The sequence below is a fragment of the Netta rufina genome, assembly GCF_964035555.1.
Source record: "Netta rufina genome assembly, chromosome: 21".
Taxonomy (NCBI): Eukaryota; Metazoa; Chordata; class Aves; order Anseriformes; family Anatidae; genus Netta; species Netta rufina.
This window is the reverse complement of record NC_140145.1, coordinates 11,586,382-11,601,145: the sequence shown is the minus strand read 5'-3', so window position 1 is coordinate 11,601,145 and position 14,764 is coordinate 11,586,382. Positions and strand designations below refer to the sequence as shown.

The window sequence follows — 14,764 nt, the reverse complement described above, 5'->3', positions numbered from 1 at the left end:
GCCTCTGTGCCCGGGGTGCTCTGGGCCCTGCTCTGGGCCCTGCCTCGCCTCCCGCGAGGGGACGGCCCCGGCCGTGTGATGCCGGCAGGGCTGGGGCCGGCTCCTTGGCAGAAGGTCGGGTGTAAGCACTGAAGAGGAAGAGCTGAGATGTTTGCTGTGGGTTGCCCTGTGCCGTTTGGACCCAGATGTGAGCAGGGGCTCTGGGTGGAGGTGTCGGAGGGAGCGGTGCCAGGGGCCGCGGCCATCCCACAGGGATGGGGGCTGAGCCCAGCTCCCACAGGCATCGCTTCCTTTTTCTCCCCGTTCCTCCCCATTTTGCAACTGTACGGGCTGCTGGGGAGAAGCGTGGAATAAAACAAACAAATTCTCTCTGATTTTGTCAGTACCGGCACTACAGATTTCTGCTCGCACCCCAGAACCAAGGGGGGGCCAGGTCGGAGGTGCTGCCTGGGGCTCCTCAGCGTGCCCTCCTGTGCCGCAGGCCGTCTCTCAGGGCTGCGGGGTCTCTCTTGGCGTGGTCATTTCTCCTCTTGCCTTGCGATCTGGGCGTTCAGGCCTCGGGACGGAGAATCGGCTGGCGCTGGCCGTGTGCCGCAGTGGTGGGGCACCCAGCTCCTTTCTGCCTGCCAGTAGCAGGGCAGGCAGGAGGCAGCCCGGCCGATCGCTCTGAGGGCCGAATTTGGGGGCAGAACCCGTGGCGTGTGTAAGACGTGTGCTGGAGCAAAAGGGACGTGGGAGGGGGGTGAAGCACGGCCAGAGCGCGGGGCTGAGCTCAGCTCAGCTGCTGTGAGGTGTGCCCGAGGGAAGGCCTCGGCTCGGTGCTGAGAGAGGCCGCGGGGGGAGATGTGGGGCGGGAGACGCCGTGGCGGGGAGTCCCGTTACCTTACTCACTGGCGGTGTCCCCTTTCTCTTCCAGACGAGAATGAGAAGCACGAGAAGCTCCGCCTGGAGCGAGAGCAGGAGCAGCGGAAGGCCAGCAGCGCGCCGCGGGCCAACCATGCCGTCCCCCTGGAGGAGCCGCGGGGCGAGCTGCTGGTGCCCATCTCGCCCCCCGCCCCGGCCCCGCCGCCGCCCCCGCCGCTGGCAGCCCCCATCTCCGTCATCCCCATCCCGGTGGTCGCCAGCCCCCCGCAGCCAGCAGCCCAGGCCGCGCTGTCCCCGCCGCTCGCGCAGCGCCACCAGCCCCTCGTAAGCACTCCGGGCGTCACCAAGGAGGCGCCCGCGGTGGCGCCGGTCATCCAGCGGCCGCCGGGCCCGCTGCTGGCAGACGGCAAGGCCGGCACCCCGCCGTCGGGCAGCCCCAAGCAGCTCCAGCACTACGCGGCGCCCGTCCTGGCCATCTCGCAGCACCATGTGGTTCAGCAGCCGATCCAGCCCCAGCCCCTGCAGCACCCGGGAGCCACCCCGCAGCTCGGCGCCCTGAAGCTGGCTCCGGCGGAGGACGTGAAGCCGAACGAGCAGAAGAAGCGGCCCGGAGGGTGAGTGTGAGACCGGGCAGGGGCAGGCGGCGGGGCCTGAGCACCGCAGTGCCCCCGAGCAGCTGCTGCTTTGTAAAGAGCGGCCTGATCAGAAACACCGAGGTCCAGGGATGTTTGGGGGGCTCTTTGGTTTTTTTGATTGCACAGTTTCTTAGCTCGGTGTCTTTCGGTCCCCCCCCCGACTAGAATATACAAGGGTTTTTTGGTTTTGTTTTTCCCCCAAGCCAGAAGCGTGTTAGGAAGCAAGGCCCAGCGCTGCCTGCCTGCCCTCAGGCAGCACCTGCTGATGGGCTTTGGGCTCTGCTGATGGTGCTCAGGGAGATCGTGCAGCAGCCCTTGCAGGAAATTTGTTGAACACTGGACTGTGCTCTGGGAAGTTGTCTCCCAGGACAGAGATCAGAGGAGTTGCCGAGGGCCTCCTGGAGCTGGAAGGGACTCGAGGCTGTTTACTCCGTCCCCACCCTCAGACAGGGCTTGTGACTCTGCTGCTGCTCCTGGTCAGCATCCACCTTGCTCCTAAGGACTTTGGCTCCAGAGCACAGCGTGCTAGGACGTAGCCTGGTGTTATTTCTTGTGCTATTTCCAGCGGACTGGGAGAAGAATTGATTCCCTTCCTCTTTGTAGCAACCTTTTACCGCTTTCCTTTGCCCCCTGCAGTCTTCCTTTCTGCAGGATAAATGACCTGGATCTCTTTGGTCTTTCCCCTGGGCCCTGTTACCAGACCTCTGACCATCACCACGCTGCCTGCAGCTGATGGTGTTTCTCTGGGACTGCCCAGACTGGGGGGGCTAACCCCGCAGGGACATGGCTGCGTGCTGTGCCCTGCCTTGGGGCCGGGGCCAGGCAGCGGGGCTGTGCTCGGGCTGTGCTCAGGGGTCCAGAGGAGGTGCTGGGGCCCGGTGCCCCCTCCTGCCCAGCCAGGTCGCAGTGCCCAGCTCGTCCTGCTGGGCAGGGCTCGAGCTGCTTCTCGTCTCTGGTCCTCCCCACCCGAACTGGTGCCGGTGGGAGCTGGGCAAAGTGCAGTCCCCTCTCTGAAGCCTCCTGCTCGGGAGAGATGTTCTGGGCAGGTCAAAATCTGGCCTTGCTGCTTGCCCCCTGCCCGCTGGAGCTGAGCACTGGGCGTGTGGCAGCACGCTGGGACGCGGCAGCTCGCTTCCTTCCCCTGGGTGCCCTGCGTTCGCTCCCGTCCCCTGTGAGGCAGCACGGGAGGAGCACGAGCCGTGGGGTGGCACCGTCTGAAACGGTGGAAATAATGCAGACAGAACTTTGCAAAGATAAAAGCCTTGGTAAAATGCCAACGCAGCTCCTCGCAGAGAGCTGGCGATCTTCAGACCCTGTCTGTAAACCGCTCGGCCACGGGGCTGGTGCTCGGTCGTGTGCTGTGGGCAGGGTGAGCAGGGCCCGGGGGGTGCCCTCGCCCCGCGGGGTCGCTGCCGGCGCTGTGCCGGGGGTGCATTTCGTCTCCCGCTCCCCAGAGAGGAGCTATTCTGGGTGTAAGCACTGGGAAGGCGCTTTTTCCAGCTTGTAAATGTTTCATGGGAAAAGGCTGTCAAATATTTATTTTTAAACTCCTGAGCAGTTATTAAATATTAACCCACCTCCTGCAACGCTCACCTCGCTGCCGGTTTGTTTTCAACCAAAAGCACCAGAAGCAAATAATCACTTTGCGTACTGTCAGGAGGGTATCAAACTCCCCACGAGCCTGCTCGTGTGCTTTATCACCACTGTAGCTGCAGAACTAAGGTAACGTGAATTTGGCCTTTCCTAGAAGTTCTCCCGTGACCTGGGGAGGTAGGGACAGACCAGAGCCCCCCGGGAACAGAAGCCGACCCTGGTTTCCTTTCAGCAGGGCCTGGAGGATTCCTGGATTACTTCACTTCATACTTGTGTTTGGCTGTGTTATTTCAGGCACAATAAAAACGAAAGAGGTTTGAAGTATGTCTGCCAAGTCATGTGTACTTTAATTTGCAACCGCATAAATCTCACCCCGCTGGAGTGTAGGCGTAGCTCAGAAATGGGTCAGAATCTGGGCAATCCAGGGCTGCACAAACACACACAATTCAGACCTGGGGTCTCCTCCTGTAGCTGGCAGTGGCCGTGTCTGCGTGCACACAGACGCGTTACCCCGGTGCCTCCTTGGAGCTTGTGTGCAGCCTGTGGGTGATGCTTAGCCCATCTAAATGCATGCGGAGTATGGGGTTTATCTTGATAGAGTACAGGTAGATTATGTATGCAAAGAAAGCAGTGATAGCTCAACAACTCTATTGCTCGTTAATATTTGCCTCCGTATCCTAGACACACACACGCTGCTGAACGTAGAGGTTGAATGGCAATAGTTTTAAACCTGACACTGAGTTTATCTTTGTTCTGTTTGGGTTACAGGGTTGGGACCAGGGAAGTACATAATAAATTGGAGAAGAACAGGTGCGTAGAAAGCCAGGGTTTTGCTTTTTTTCAATTATAATTCCCTTTCACTTTTTACTTATTTTTTGGCCTATAGTCTGTCAATATTTGTTTGGCTTGGGTTTTTTGCTTTTGTTTTTAACAAATGACTTGAACAAAATTCTTAGTTACTTTTAATGAATCTTGCAATATTGCTTTGCTTTCTTATAGCTCAATTCTGCATCTCTTGCTTCCCAGTATGTTTTATTTAGCTGCATAATTGCATTACAATAACCCTGCAAAGCCCTGATCCCGCAAAGTAAATCCCCACGTGCATAACGGTGTGATTTCTTACTTGATTTGAAGTAACAAACTAACACGTGTGCAGCCAGAATACAGAATAAAGACCAGTCCCTGCTCTGACGCTCCTGTAGCCTAAATAGCCAAATCAGAAATGTGGCGCGAGTGAAGAGAACAGCCCAGGGAGACGTGATATTTTATTTAAGATCGCATGATGGTTTCCTGCCAAAGCTAGGACGAGAATCCGAGGCACAGCCCAAAGCCTGTCTGCTGGGTTGAGGGGGTGCAGCGTTAAGCACGCAGGTAGTCCCGGTGACTGCTATGCACATATGTAAGTGCTTTGCTGGATTAAGGCCCAAATTAAGCTTTAGCCCTCTGTGAAATTGATTTCTGGTGTGTGCTCGCAAGCTGACAAACCACCTGTGTTTTCTTTAGACGTGCGCATTTGAAAGAATGCTTTGAGACATTAAAACGCAACATCCCCAACGTCGACGACAAGAAGACCTCAAACCTCAGCGTCCTAAGGAGTGCCTTGCGATACATCCAGGTACCGATGGCGTTCGGGTGGCTGCTGCTTACTGTTGGCCGTTGTCGTACGGCGCTTTGTCTGCTGAAACAGAGAGAGACAGTGCTGACCTGCCTTAAACCGAGCTAAATATCTGCTTCCTGTAGTGAAAAGGAGAGAAGTGAACCCGCCCTGCTCTACCCCCATGCAAGCGTAGTCACGTAAGCTCCAGATTTCCAGGACTCGTAGGTCTTCTAGGAATGCTTGCTTCATGCAGTCTCCTTGTACTTGAAATCTTATCTCACTGTAAGCCATCAGTACCAGCAGCAGTGATGGACCGGGTGGCTTTCACCCTGCTGTGACAGATAATCTGGATGACCCTAAAAAGGGACATCTAGTCCAGTATATGCTGCCACTTTTTTACTTGGGGAATTTTAACCCATGTGATTTGGGGAGGTTTTCTGTTTGCTTAGCCAGAACAGGCAGGCTTGTTCTGAATGTCTCGTTTTTGATGAGGTGGAGGTGTCAGTGCGTGTCGCTTACGTGTCGTTACGCAGGGAAAGACTGGAGTTTAGGGTTAAGTGAAGTGTTAACGTTTGCTTAATTGTTTTTGTCATACTGACATGGTCGGCAGTCTCGTCAGCTGGCTTTGTCCATTGCATTGTTCTTACCCAGTCCGTTTTCCATGTTGATTGTGTGGGAGAATGGTTAATAGTTGCCCAGAAGTAGTTCTTAGAGGTGTCCTCCGTGACTGTGAAGCCAGTAGCATGTAATGCAATCAAACTCTTTCTAGAAAATGGAAAATTTGCTAAATTCATAGCACTCTCTTGCAAGTGAAGACAGCCAGTAGACCTCCAGCATTTTGGCTGGAATAAAGGGTGCTGAGGACTGCTCACAGGTGGGCTTTCCACAGTGGTGTGTTGTCTGCTTTCTTCTCTTTCTTCCCGTATTTCTCAGTATCTCTCAGATGCCATTTTAACTGTATATCAGAGGTACTGGGCAGTCGCTGCTCACCTTACCTTTTGTGTGGAGCATCTCTAGGTACTCGCTGACTGTGAGAATTGGGCCAGCTCGCCCCTTCTCAGTGGCCTTAACCCGTGATGTCCCTTGCAGAGCCTTTGGCTGGGGCATGGAAACCAGATTGTAATGGGACCCAGCCACTAGAGAGTAGCAAACAAAAAGAAAAATCTGTGTTGTTTAAAAAGGTCACTTCTGGAGATGTGGTTGTATTACGGTTAATAGGCATCAGAGAAGATAAGAGCATTTCATTTGATTTCGGGCAGCCTGGTGTCAGCGAGGAGATGAGCTCTCATTAGCGCTAACGGAGATGGAGTGATCGCATCGCCTGTTCTTGCACTTGGGACTCGAGTCCAGTCGTGATGCCACGAACAGAGCTGTTCCTCGCCTGCTGACGCTCTGTGAATACTGATGCAAGCGCAGGTCTGTCCGTGAGCAGACACTGCTCTCTGGCAAAATTTTTGTGCTGTGCTTTTACGAGACAGCTTAAAATGCTCTTTGAGGCTGTTGGTGGGGGTGGCCGATTCTTTTTCTCCTTCCCCTCTAGATCTGTCGTGAAATCCGTTGACTCTGATGCTCTGATGCAAGGCACTTCTATGCTCCCTACGTGCGTGTGTACAGACAGCTCTGTAAATTGCTGGGAATGGAACTCTTGTCATGTTTTCTTAGGAAGCGTAAACTACTTTTTGATGGTCCACCATGTGCCCATGGATTCAGAAAAACACTTCAGTTTCTACCACGTGGGATGCAGTTCAGTGCCACCTCTGAACTGCCGTCACCAGCGTGGATCCTTTGGCCCACTTCTGTCTCTCTGGTTTTGCCACCTGCAAATAGCAAAGGGCAAACGAGGCAGGCTTGGTTGCTTGGTTTTGGTTTTACTTCCTATCTGCCCCTCTGCTCACCCCTGGAGCTTTGCACAGGTGAAGGGAGCTCCGACCCCAAGGCGTTTGCCCCCAGGTGAGCAGCTGCAGTTGGGCTCGGAGGGACACGAAGACACAGTGCTGGTGCTCTGGGCCCGTGCAGCGTTTCCACTTGGGGTTTGAGGGAGGTGTAAAGATGCAGAAAACATGTCTGGTGACTGCTGTGGTTCACTGGTGCGTAATTGCTGCTGACAGGTTAGGTTAGGAGTTATTTATTCTGCTGGAGAGTCAATGTGCGTTCCTCATAAGCTGCTTTGAATTTCATAACAAGAAGGGGAAGGGGAAATTCTGAGCTGCCCTCGCCCAGCCCCAGCTCTGGGCACTTGCTGCCCCTGGGCTGGCAGAGGGGGCCGGAGGGGAGCTGGGGGCCATGTGGGAAGCGCGTGCCTCGGCAAAGAGCTAGCCCTGAAGTGCTGGGTCCGGAGGCCACGGGCTTGCTGCCAGCTGCCTCGCCGGGAGGCTGCGCAGACACCGCAACCCAGAGCGGCCTCGGACCCGCGGCGGGGCACGGCTGGAGAACCAGGTCAGGGCCAGCGCACGGCCCGCTGCGGCCGGTGGGTGGAGGCAGGAGACGGAGCCCGGCCTGCGCGGCGATGGCGAGGAAGGTCGTGCTGACTCCATCCATCCTGGCCCGCCCTCCCTCCCTCCTTCCTTCCTTCCTGGCCAGGACCTCCCTGGCCTCCAGCACCCCGGCCACGTGCGCAGCGCACTGATGGTGGCCCCGGGCTGCCCACCTGCAGCGCCCACAGGCCTTGGGCACGGCCGAGCCGCCTCCTGCGTGAGCTCCGTGCGGTGCTGCTGGCAGCGCCTGCCCCTCCGGGGCTGCCCCCAGCACTGGCCGAGCGTCCCCGGGGGCTGAGCAGAGGAGGTGCCACCCCCGGCACGTGCAGAGCAGCGGTGGGGCCGCGGGCAGCACCTCGCTGTAGGGCTGGGCGAGGTGAATCCCAGCCTCCTCTGCAGACAGGAGCCGGTTACAGGTGCAAACAAAGGAAACCGTCTATTCCTGGCAGCAGGAATACGGAGCTAGCACCCCCACACGTGGAGCGTCTCCGTCTCAGCCTCTGCAGCCTTCCAGCTTTCTGCAGACAGCTACAGGGTACCGCGAGTGCCGTGCCGAGCCTGCACGTCCCGCTGACGGGCTTGGTGCTGGCCTCTCTCCTGCGAGGAGAACATGGGATTGTACAAAAGGGGTTTAGAAATCAAGACACAACATGGCAAAGTGTTTGTTCACAAAAGAAAAAAAAGCCTTCCACAGGAGGAGTGCAGCATGCCAGCCCTGAGGCTCTGCCTAGCTGATGAGCTGTGCCCGCAGGAGTATGAGAGTGCGCTGACTGCTGCAGCCTCTCTTCCTATGAAATCCTTTTTCCCCATTCCAGCTGGAACTTCTTAGAAACAGGCTGTTTGTTTCCTTGGCCGGGTTTGAACATTTGTATCTGCATCAAATCAGATCAGTCAAGAAGTTAAATTCCAAACTTCCCATGGAGCCGTCATTCTAATTTATCCTTCGAGCTGGGTCTGCGCTCTACAAGAGTAAATTAGAATCTCTGCAATTAAGCACACTGTTGCACAAAGGAAATTAGGCTGAACACAGCTGGAAGTTAATAATCCTTTTAAATGGCGATTCGGTTTTAGGCAATGCAGGCTGTTGTGGTGCAGACCAGCTCTGTGGCTTTCGGCTGAGGGAGTTTTGTCCCCTGCAGGTGGCGGTGGCTTGGGCTCCGTGCCTGTGCCAAAGTGCGTGCTTGTGCAAGCCACCTGCACTTTGTGCCTCGCCGTCCTGCCTGCAAAGCAGGAGGCACGGTGCTGCAGGCCTCCCGAAAGTTCCCCTAGGTCCTCAAGTGCCATGGGGAAAAATGCAGTGGGAGGAAGATGCTGGGGTCTGCTTGTGGGGAGCAGTGCCCGGGTGCCCGTGGCAGGGTCAGGACCTGGGCAGAGAGCAGCCGGCCGAGGCCGTCCCTTGGTGAGCAGCACGCGGGGGCCGCAGCGTGCTCACTGCCTGGGGAAGGTGCTGCTGGGGCGGCCGGGGAGCAGAACTGGGAGCAGAGGACTGCAGATGCAGTTTGTAGCCAGGACTCCGGTGCAGCTGGGTGTTGTGATTTAATTCTCTTTGAAGGATTCCTTGCCCCCTAGGAAATGTTGTAATCATCGTAGTTGGAAGCTAATTGAAGCCCTTAAGCAAGGCTGTTTTCTCCTCTGTGTTCTCAAACTGCGCCTGTCGCTATGGTACCTGAACACCTTCCAGTTTCAGGGGTTATTTCCTATTGCATAGTGAGTGTGAAACAGCATCCAGGCGATGAGCTCACCGGGTAACACCGGGACAGCCAAAGCAGGCAGCCTGCGAACAGCGCCAAGCCACAGCCCCACGGCCCTCTGCTCACACTGCAAGTCCCGTTTGTCTGCCAGAGCTTCCCGTACAACCAGAGGCAAATGCTGGTCAAACAACAGTGTGTTTACGAAATACCAGGCAAAGCTGAGCTTCCTGAAGCTTGCAGGGGGCAAAGAGGAGAATCCTTGGCAGCCCTTTGTGAGCAGGACATGCCTGATCCACAGGACTGCGTGTGCTGCTTAGCACGAGGCTTGGAAGAGCACCGAGGGGGGAGAAAAGGTGCTGTGATAACACGCCAGCTCCAGTTGTGCCAGAGGGATACGTGCTCTGTATAAGCAGTGGACTTCCCTTACAGATTCGCAGAGCTCATCTTCCAGTCCGACTCGCTGCTTTTGTCATATTGGAGATAGAAAATAACTGAAAATAACTGAAATGAACTAGGGATTGACCCAGATGTCATGTGTTGCCAAGGAAAGGAGCAGGAAGGGGACAGTTTCTCCCTACCTCAGGAGCCAGGGTTTAAATTATGCCCAGCGTCCTGCTGATGGAGTGATACGGGAGCAAAGCCACTGCCACCAGCTCAGGCCTTGCCTCCTGCTCTGTTTCTGCAGCCTTCCCAGTAAGCACAGAGAAATTCTTGTTGCTGAACAGTCTTCTCATTTTTCTGGATGTAGATGCAGTGTAGAACAATCTTACGATTTTTCTGGATGTAGATGCACTTAAATAAATCTGTACATGAGAGACAAAACCTTCGGAAGTTACACAGCTGCTGGTGTGAGCGGGTGGCAGCCCCATGCTCTCACTCAGGCTGCCCACCAGCAAGCCCAACAAGTGTGTTAGCACAGCACAACATCACATCTGCCCCTGGGCCAGATGTGTGGCCCTCGCTCAGGTGCCCCCTTGGGGCACAAAATGAAGTAGTGTTGTACTGGACTCGAGGTAATTGACATCTCTTTGGATTCACAAATAAATGACCGCATTGTTCATTTTGAAGGAAATGTGCCCAATTTCCTCGTCTGATTGCAAATGCAGGCTTCCTCCGCTGACCTCCCGTTGCATCGCTGCCGTGCCCTCAGCTGACCTGCTGACAAGGATCAATGTCATTGCCCTGTGTCAGACGTGACTGCTTCAGAATGAAGCTAACGCAAGGACAGTGTCTGTCAGTCCCAGATCACTGCCAGATGGAAAGAAAAATAGTTTGGCAAACTGAAACCAGCGGACAGGGATGTGAAATAGGAATAAAGCAGGGAGTGATGATCCTAGGAAGCAAAAGGGACTCTCTCCTTTCCTAAACAAAGAAAACCACCAACAACATGACCCTGCAGTAGAGAGTATGTCAACGTCAACATCAGTCACTGGGTTTTGATGCAGGAACCTTGTCTCATTTTGTTATCATTACCACGCTGGTTCCTTCCATTTTCCTTGTGTCTGCTTCCTCCTTTGTCACCTCTTTGCAGCGTGAGCTCTTCTGCCACCTCTCCTCAAGTCACCACCTGAGCTGAGAGCACAGGATGCTCTCGTAAGGTGAACGATAAATTACAGAGCTGCTTCCTGACCTCCTGCTGGGAGTAGAAACCCCTCATAAACTGATGGATCTGTGCTAATCAGTAATGCTGATTGTTTGTGTGAAACATTTCAAATATCCTCACCTGGTCTCTTTGGCTCAAACTGCGTGAGGTGACACACTGTGCACCTAAAAATGGTGCAGTTTCCCGTCTATGCTAACAATAAACAGAACAAGATGAGTGGATTTGCAAAGCCCTTTGGTAATGCCTGAGTTAGGGTTCACACGTTTCATAGGTAAAGGAGGACACCCCCAGGGGAGCGCCTTGTGCTGCAGAGAGGTGCCGTGCCGCAGACAGAGCCCACGTATCTCTGGTTCGAGTTTGGTCTGCCTGCACTCCTGAATAAGAAAAGAGAGCTCCTCTGCGTTCCTGCCCTGTAGTGGCCGGGTTGTTGATCAGGATGCATAAAACCAAGCGGTGATGCTGAATCTGATCGGTCCCTCACCTTGGAAAGCGTGCCCGTGGCTTGTTGTGTCGGTGTCGTCGGCTTGTTTTAATTCAGTGCAAGCTACCGCCTGTAAAACTTGCCTGGTAGGAACCTGAGTCCATGACCAGGCTCAGTGCCTGCTTCATGTGAGCAGCACTCACATGCAAAGCGGAGCTGCTGTGCATTGTTTACCTGGCCCGATCAATTGATTCTATCTTGTCTAATTAGCCTGAATTTCATTGCAAGTAATAAAGGCTTCCAGCAACAATAGGCTGTGGTCATGGAACAAGGGTATGGGATCAGCTGTGGGCGTCAGAAAGAGATGAGAAATCGGACTTAAAAAAAAAAAAAAGAAAAGGTGTTCAATAAGTAAAGCGAATTGGAACCTGCTGAAAGCTGTGAAACACTGAACTGGAGCACGGGGCTGGGCTCCGCTGCAGGCAGGGGGAGCTGCACCGGCACAGCAAGTGCAGCCCCTGCTCCTCGTGGAGCCACTGAAGGATTGATTTTAGCTTCAGGGCCTGACGTCAGGCTGCATCCGCACAGGAGGAGGGGTTCGGAGCCTGAGAGGCTGGGGGAGGCTCTGAGCTCGCTGTCCCTCGGCACTCGGCGTGCTGCCTGAGGCACGAACTCTCGAGTTCCCGCTGCTGGGCATCCTTCAGCAGCTTCCAGCACGTAGCACAGGGCCGTGCCTCGCGTGCAGCAGCACTGTCAGATTGTTTTCCCTTTGGATAACCTGCACAGTCATCGAGTATGAGGAACTTGGGATTCTCTTCTTGAATCAGGGAGTGCAGTGCTCCGGCTGGCGCATCTGCTGAGGGTGACGTGGGCCCCGGGGGGCTGCGGACGTCTGAACCCAGATCCCCGACCAGCCCTCACCACCTGGGGTGAGACGTCCCCAGAGGGAGGCTCTGTCTAGAGAGCAGTCGGTGGAGTAACTTCATTTGCAGCAGTAGCCACAAAACATGTCATGCAATAGAAATAAAAAAGCCGGTGTTTGGACCTTGTGGGGTGAGTGGAAGCCGTCCCCTTGCCAGAAGGGATGGTGATTTTCCTGAGCGGTGTCTCACTCGTGACTCACACACAGGAGTTTGGAGAGAGTAAACAAATTAATAAATCTTTTACAAATTTTTTTTAGTTGCTAGAAAACCCACAGCTATCACCCTGCTATCATTTGGTAATAGCTTTAGGAAGCGCTTAAGGTTCTGAAACACAAACCAAACCTGGCGGAGCGTAGCAGAGGGTTTGGAAATGGCAGCTGTGTTGCAGTCCGTTTCGAGTACCATTGCTCATACTCCTGGTTGCTGTCAGAGAGCAGGCACAGGAGAGGCGTGCACGGGATGTGACAAAAGCAGTGATGTGTACAACCTGATTGCGTGGGTTTTATTTCACGTATAACACTGCAGAAGTCACCTACCATTAAAGGAAGGCAAAAACCCCAATCAGCGACAGCGAAAAAACTCACTAACAAAACAACCATTTTGTTTTGTGATTTTGCTTTTCTCTGAGAGCCTGATAGGAAGAGCTTACAGCCCCACGGCCCGTGTTACCCGGGGAGCTTGGGTTCCTGTTCTTGTTAGCAGACAGCAAAGGTGTGTGCTGATACTCTTTGCAATTATAGGGAAGTAAATACTGACCTCGCAGCACTACAAACAAACAGTCACAAGAAAACAGAAGCGCTGTGTGTGCCTCACACAGCAGAGTTCAGCCCACGTTGCACAATGCTTTGCAGGCATAGGTGTCGGGGCAGTCCTGCTCAGGCAACTGCAGGACAATGAACGAGGGGGGGTTCGAAATTACAATACAGCAGCAGGAAGTGGTATCAGCTTCACCTCCCGTTGTCATGTCGGTGCGACTATGATGTGATGGAAATACTCATAAAGCGTCCTTTGGAGATGGTGGAAATACAAGTACAATTGTACAGGGCCCCTGTCTCAGTTCTTTGTATAACCTGCAGTGATGCTGATCCTGCTTGTGCCTTGGTCTTCCCTGCCAATTCTCACCATTCTGCCCGAACACTTCTCTGTGGGCAGCTGTGGCTTCTGTTCCGTCTCTTTCTCTTTGAGTCAGGCCATGGGAAACCGGGTGACTGTAGGAGGTGGGTGCCATCTGTTGGGCACGATTACTCCCTGTGTCTGTACTTTGAGAAAAGAGGAACTGGCCCTGGGGATGGTCGGGCATTTTTCTGCAGCACTAGAAAGCCCAGCTTGTGTTTCGGTCCACATCCCAAAAGGTCTGAGATACTCCCAGCGGCACTTTCCCCTCACGTGGTGGTTCATTCTGCAAACAGACTCACCCAGGCAAAATGCTTCGTCAGGTTTTGAGCACGTCGGGTGCTCCCAGGTAGCTCAGAGCCTTGTGTTAATCCTGGGGCAGTGTCTTTAACGAGGTGACCTGGCACCAGGGCCTGGCTGTCAGCTGCCGTTCCGAGAGTAGGCTCCAGGATGTGTTGGAATTGGTTGCTGAGATACTGCATTTTTCTCTGCAAATTGCTACACCAGGGAGAAAAGGCATCTGCTAGATACTAATTTGTGTGGCCCTGTAGGAATGCCCCGTGAACCTTGCAGCTTACAACGTGTCTTGGCCAGTCAGCGTCTCAGTCACATTCAATTTTGATAGACTTCAATAATAGCTAATATATTTAGTAACACAAAAGCTGTTGGGCGTCAATAGGCTGGTCTAAAAAGGGGATAGTTTTAGGACCAGTTAGGAAACATTACCCTTTGTTCCCCTCCCTGCTCCCCCATCATCTTGGGGCCAAAGCATGGCTTGCATGTAGGGGTGCCCGAAACACCTTGTGGCTGTTCAGGGCCTCTGTGAGACTGAGCAAAATCGGAACCCACTTCTTGTAACACCTTCTGTGTTGCACAAGTCAGTGAGACTGAATTTGTACAGCTTGAGTGGGCTGGCAGCGTCCCGATCAGCTGAGAATTACGAAAACTGTCAGAAAGGATTGAACCACAAATACAACTTTTAATTTAGAATTCTTGCTCTGCTCCGCTGTGCTAGCTTAGAATTCGTTGGGATTCAAAGCTCATCGTCCCCAGCAGCTGGCACCATCCTGTGGCTTTATGCTAAGGGTTTTGGGGGGCTCTGGGGCCGCCTCAGCCCAGTGGGGAGTGCTGGGGCCTGCAGGGGTGCCCCCGCTCCAGGGCCACTGCGGTGAGCAGCGGGGGGACTCCGGGCACCGGCCGTGCGGGGACGGTGGGCACGGGGCAGGCGCGGAGCTGCTGGCGCTGGCAGCTGTAAACCCTCCCCGTGCGCGTTTGTGGCATTGATTTGTGGCCTCGCGCAGGTGCAGGCGTGGTTTGTGTTTAACCACGGGCTTCTTCATGCTGCCCTGAGATCCGTTCTGTTCCCTCCGTGGCCGAAGCAGCGAGGGAGGGAGGTCGACAGAAATCCTCTGGTGACCCAGATCCGATCTGTGGGCCGTAGGTGGAGCTGCCCGATGTGAGTCACCAGCGCTGCCCTCCTTACGGCGGGGGAGAAACAGGGGAAGGAGGCGATGCAGGAGCACCGGCGCCTTCCTGAGGCAGCAGGAGCTCAGGCTCCTGAGACCCGAGGCTGAGGCTTGCGGTGGGTGGGAAGGGGCCACCCGGCTCTGCCCAGGCAGGGCCCCCGGGGAGGCCGTGCAGCCAGCATCTGCCAGGGGAGCGCTCATCACGGGGAAGCCCTCGCCTGGTGCTCCCCGGTGGCAGCCGCTCGGAGCCCCGGGAAGCCGTGTGTGCGCCTGGGGGCTGAGCCAGACTTGCAAAAATAGGCACAGAGGGGGGGGCATAGCCAGGGCCCATCCAGAACCGTGCTTTGTCTCGCGCAGCAGCCGCAGTGAGATGCCTCCAAGAAA

General features: G+C 54.9%; 1 protein-coding gene across 1 annotated transcript in view; it reads left to right on the top strand.

Moving 5' to 3' along the window:
- Nucleotides 1–14,764, top strand: part of MNT (MAX network transcriptional repressor) — a 29,177-nt gene that overhangs the window by 5,215 nt on the left and 9,198 nt on the right. The window contains exons 2-4 of the mRNA XM_084299377.1: nucleotides 917–1,478; nucleotides 3,861–3,902; nucleotides 4,596–4,707. Of these exons, the coding sequence (XP_084155503.1) occupies nucleotides 917–1,478; nucleotides 3,861–3,902; nucleotides 4,596–4,707 (716 nt within the window). The remainder of the gene's footprint in view (nucleotides 1–916; nucleotides 1,479–3,860; nucleotides 3,903–4,595; nucleotides 4,708–14,764) is intronic.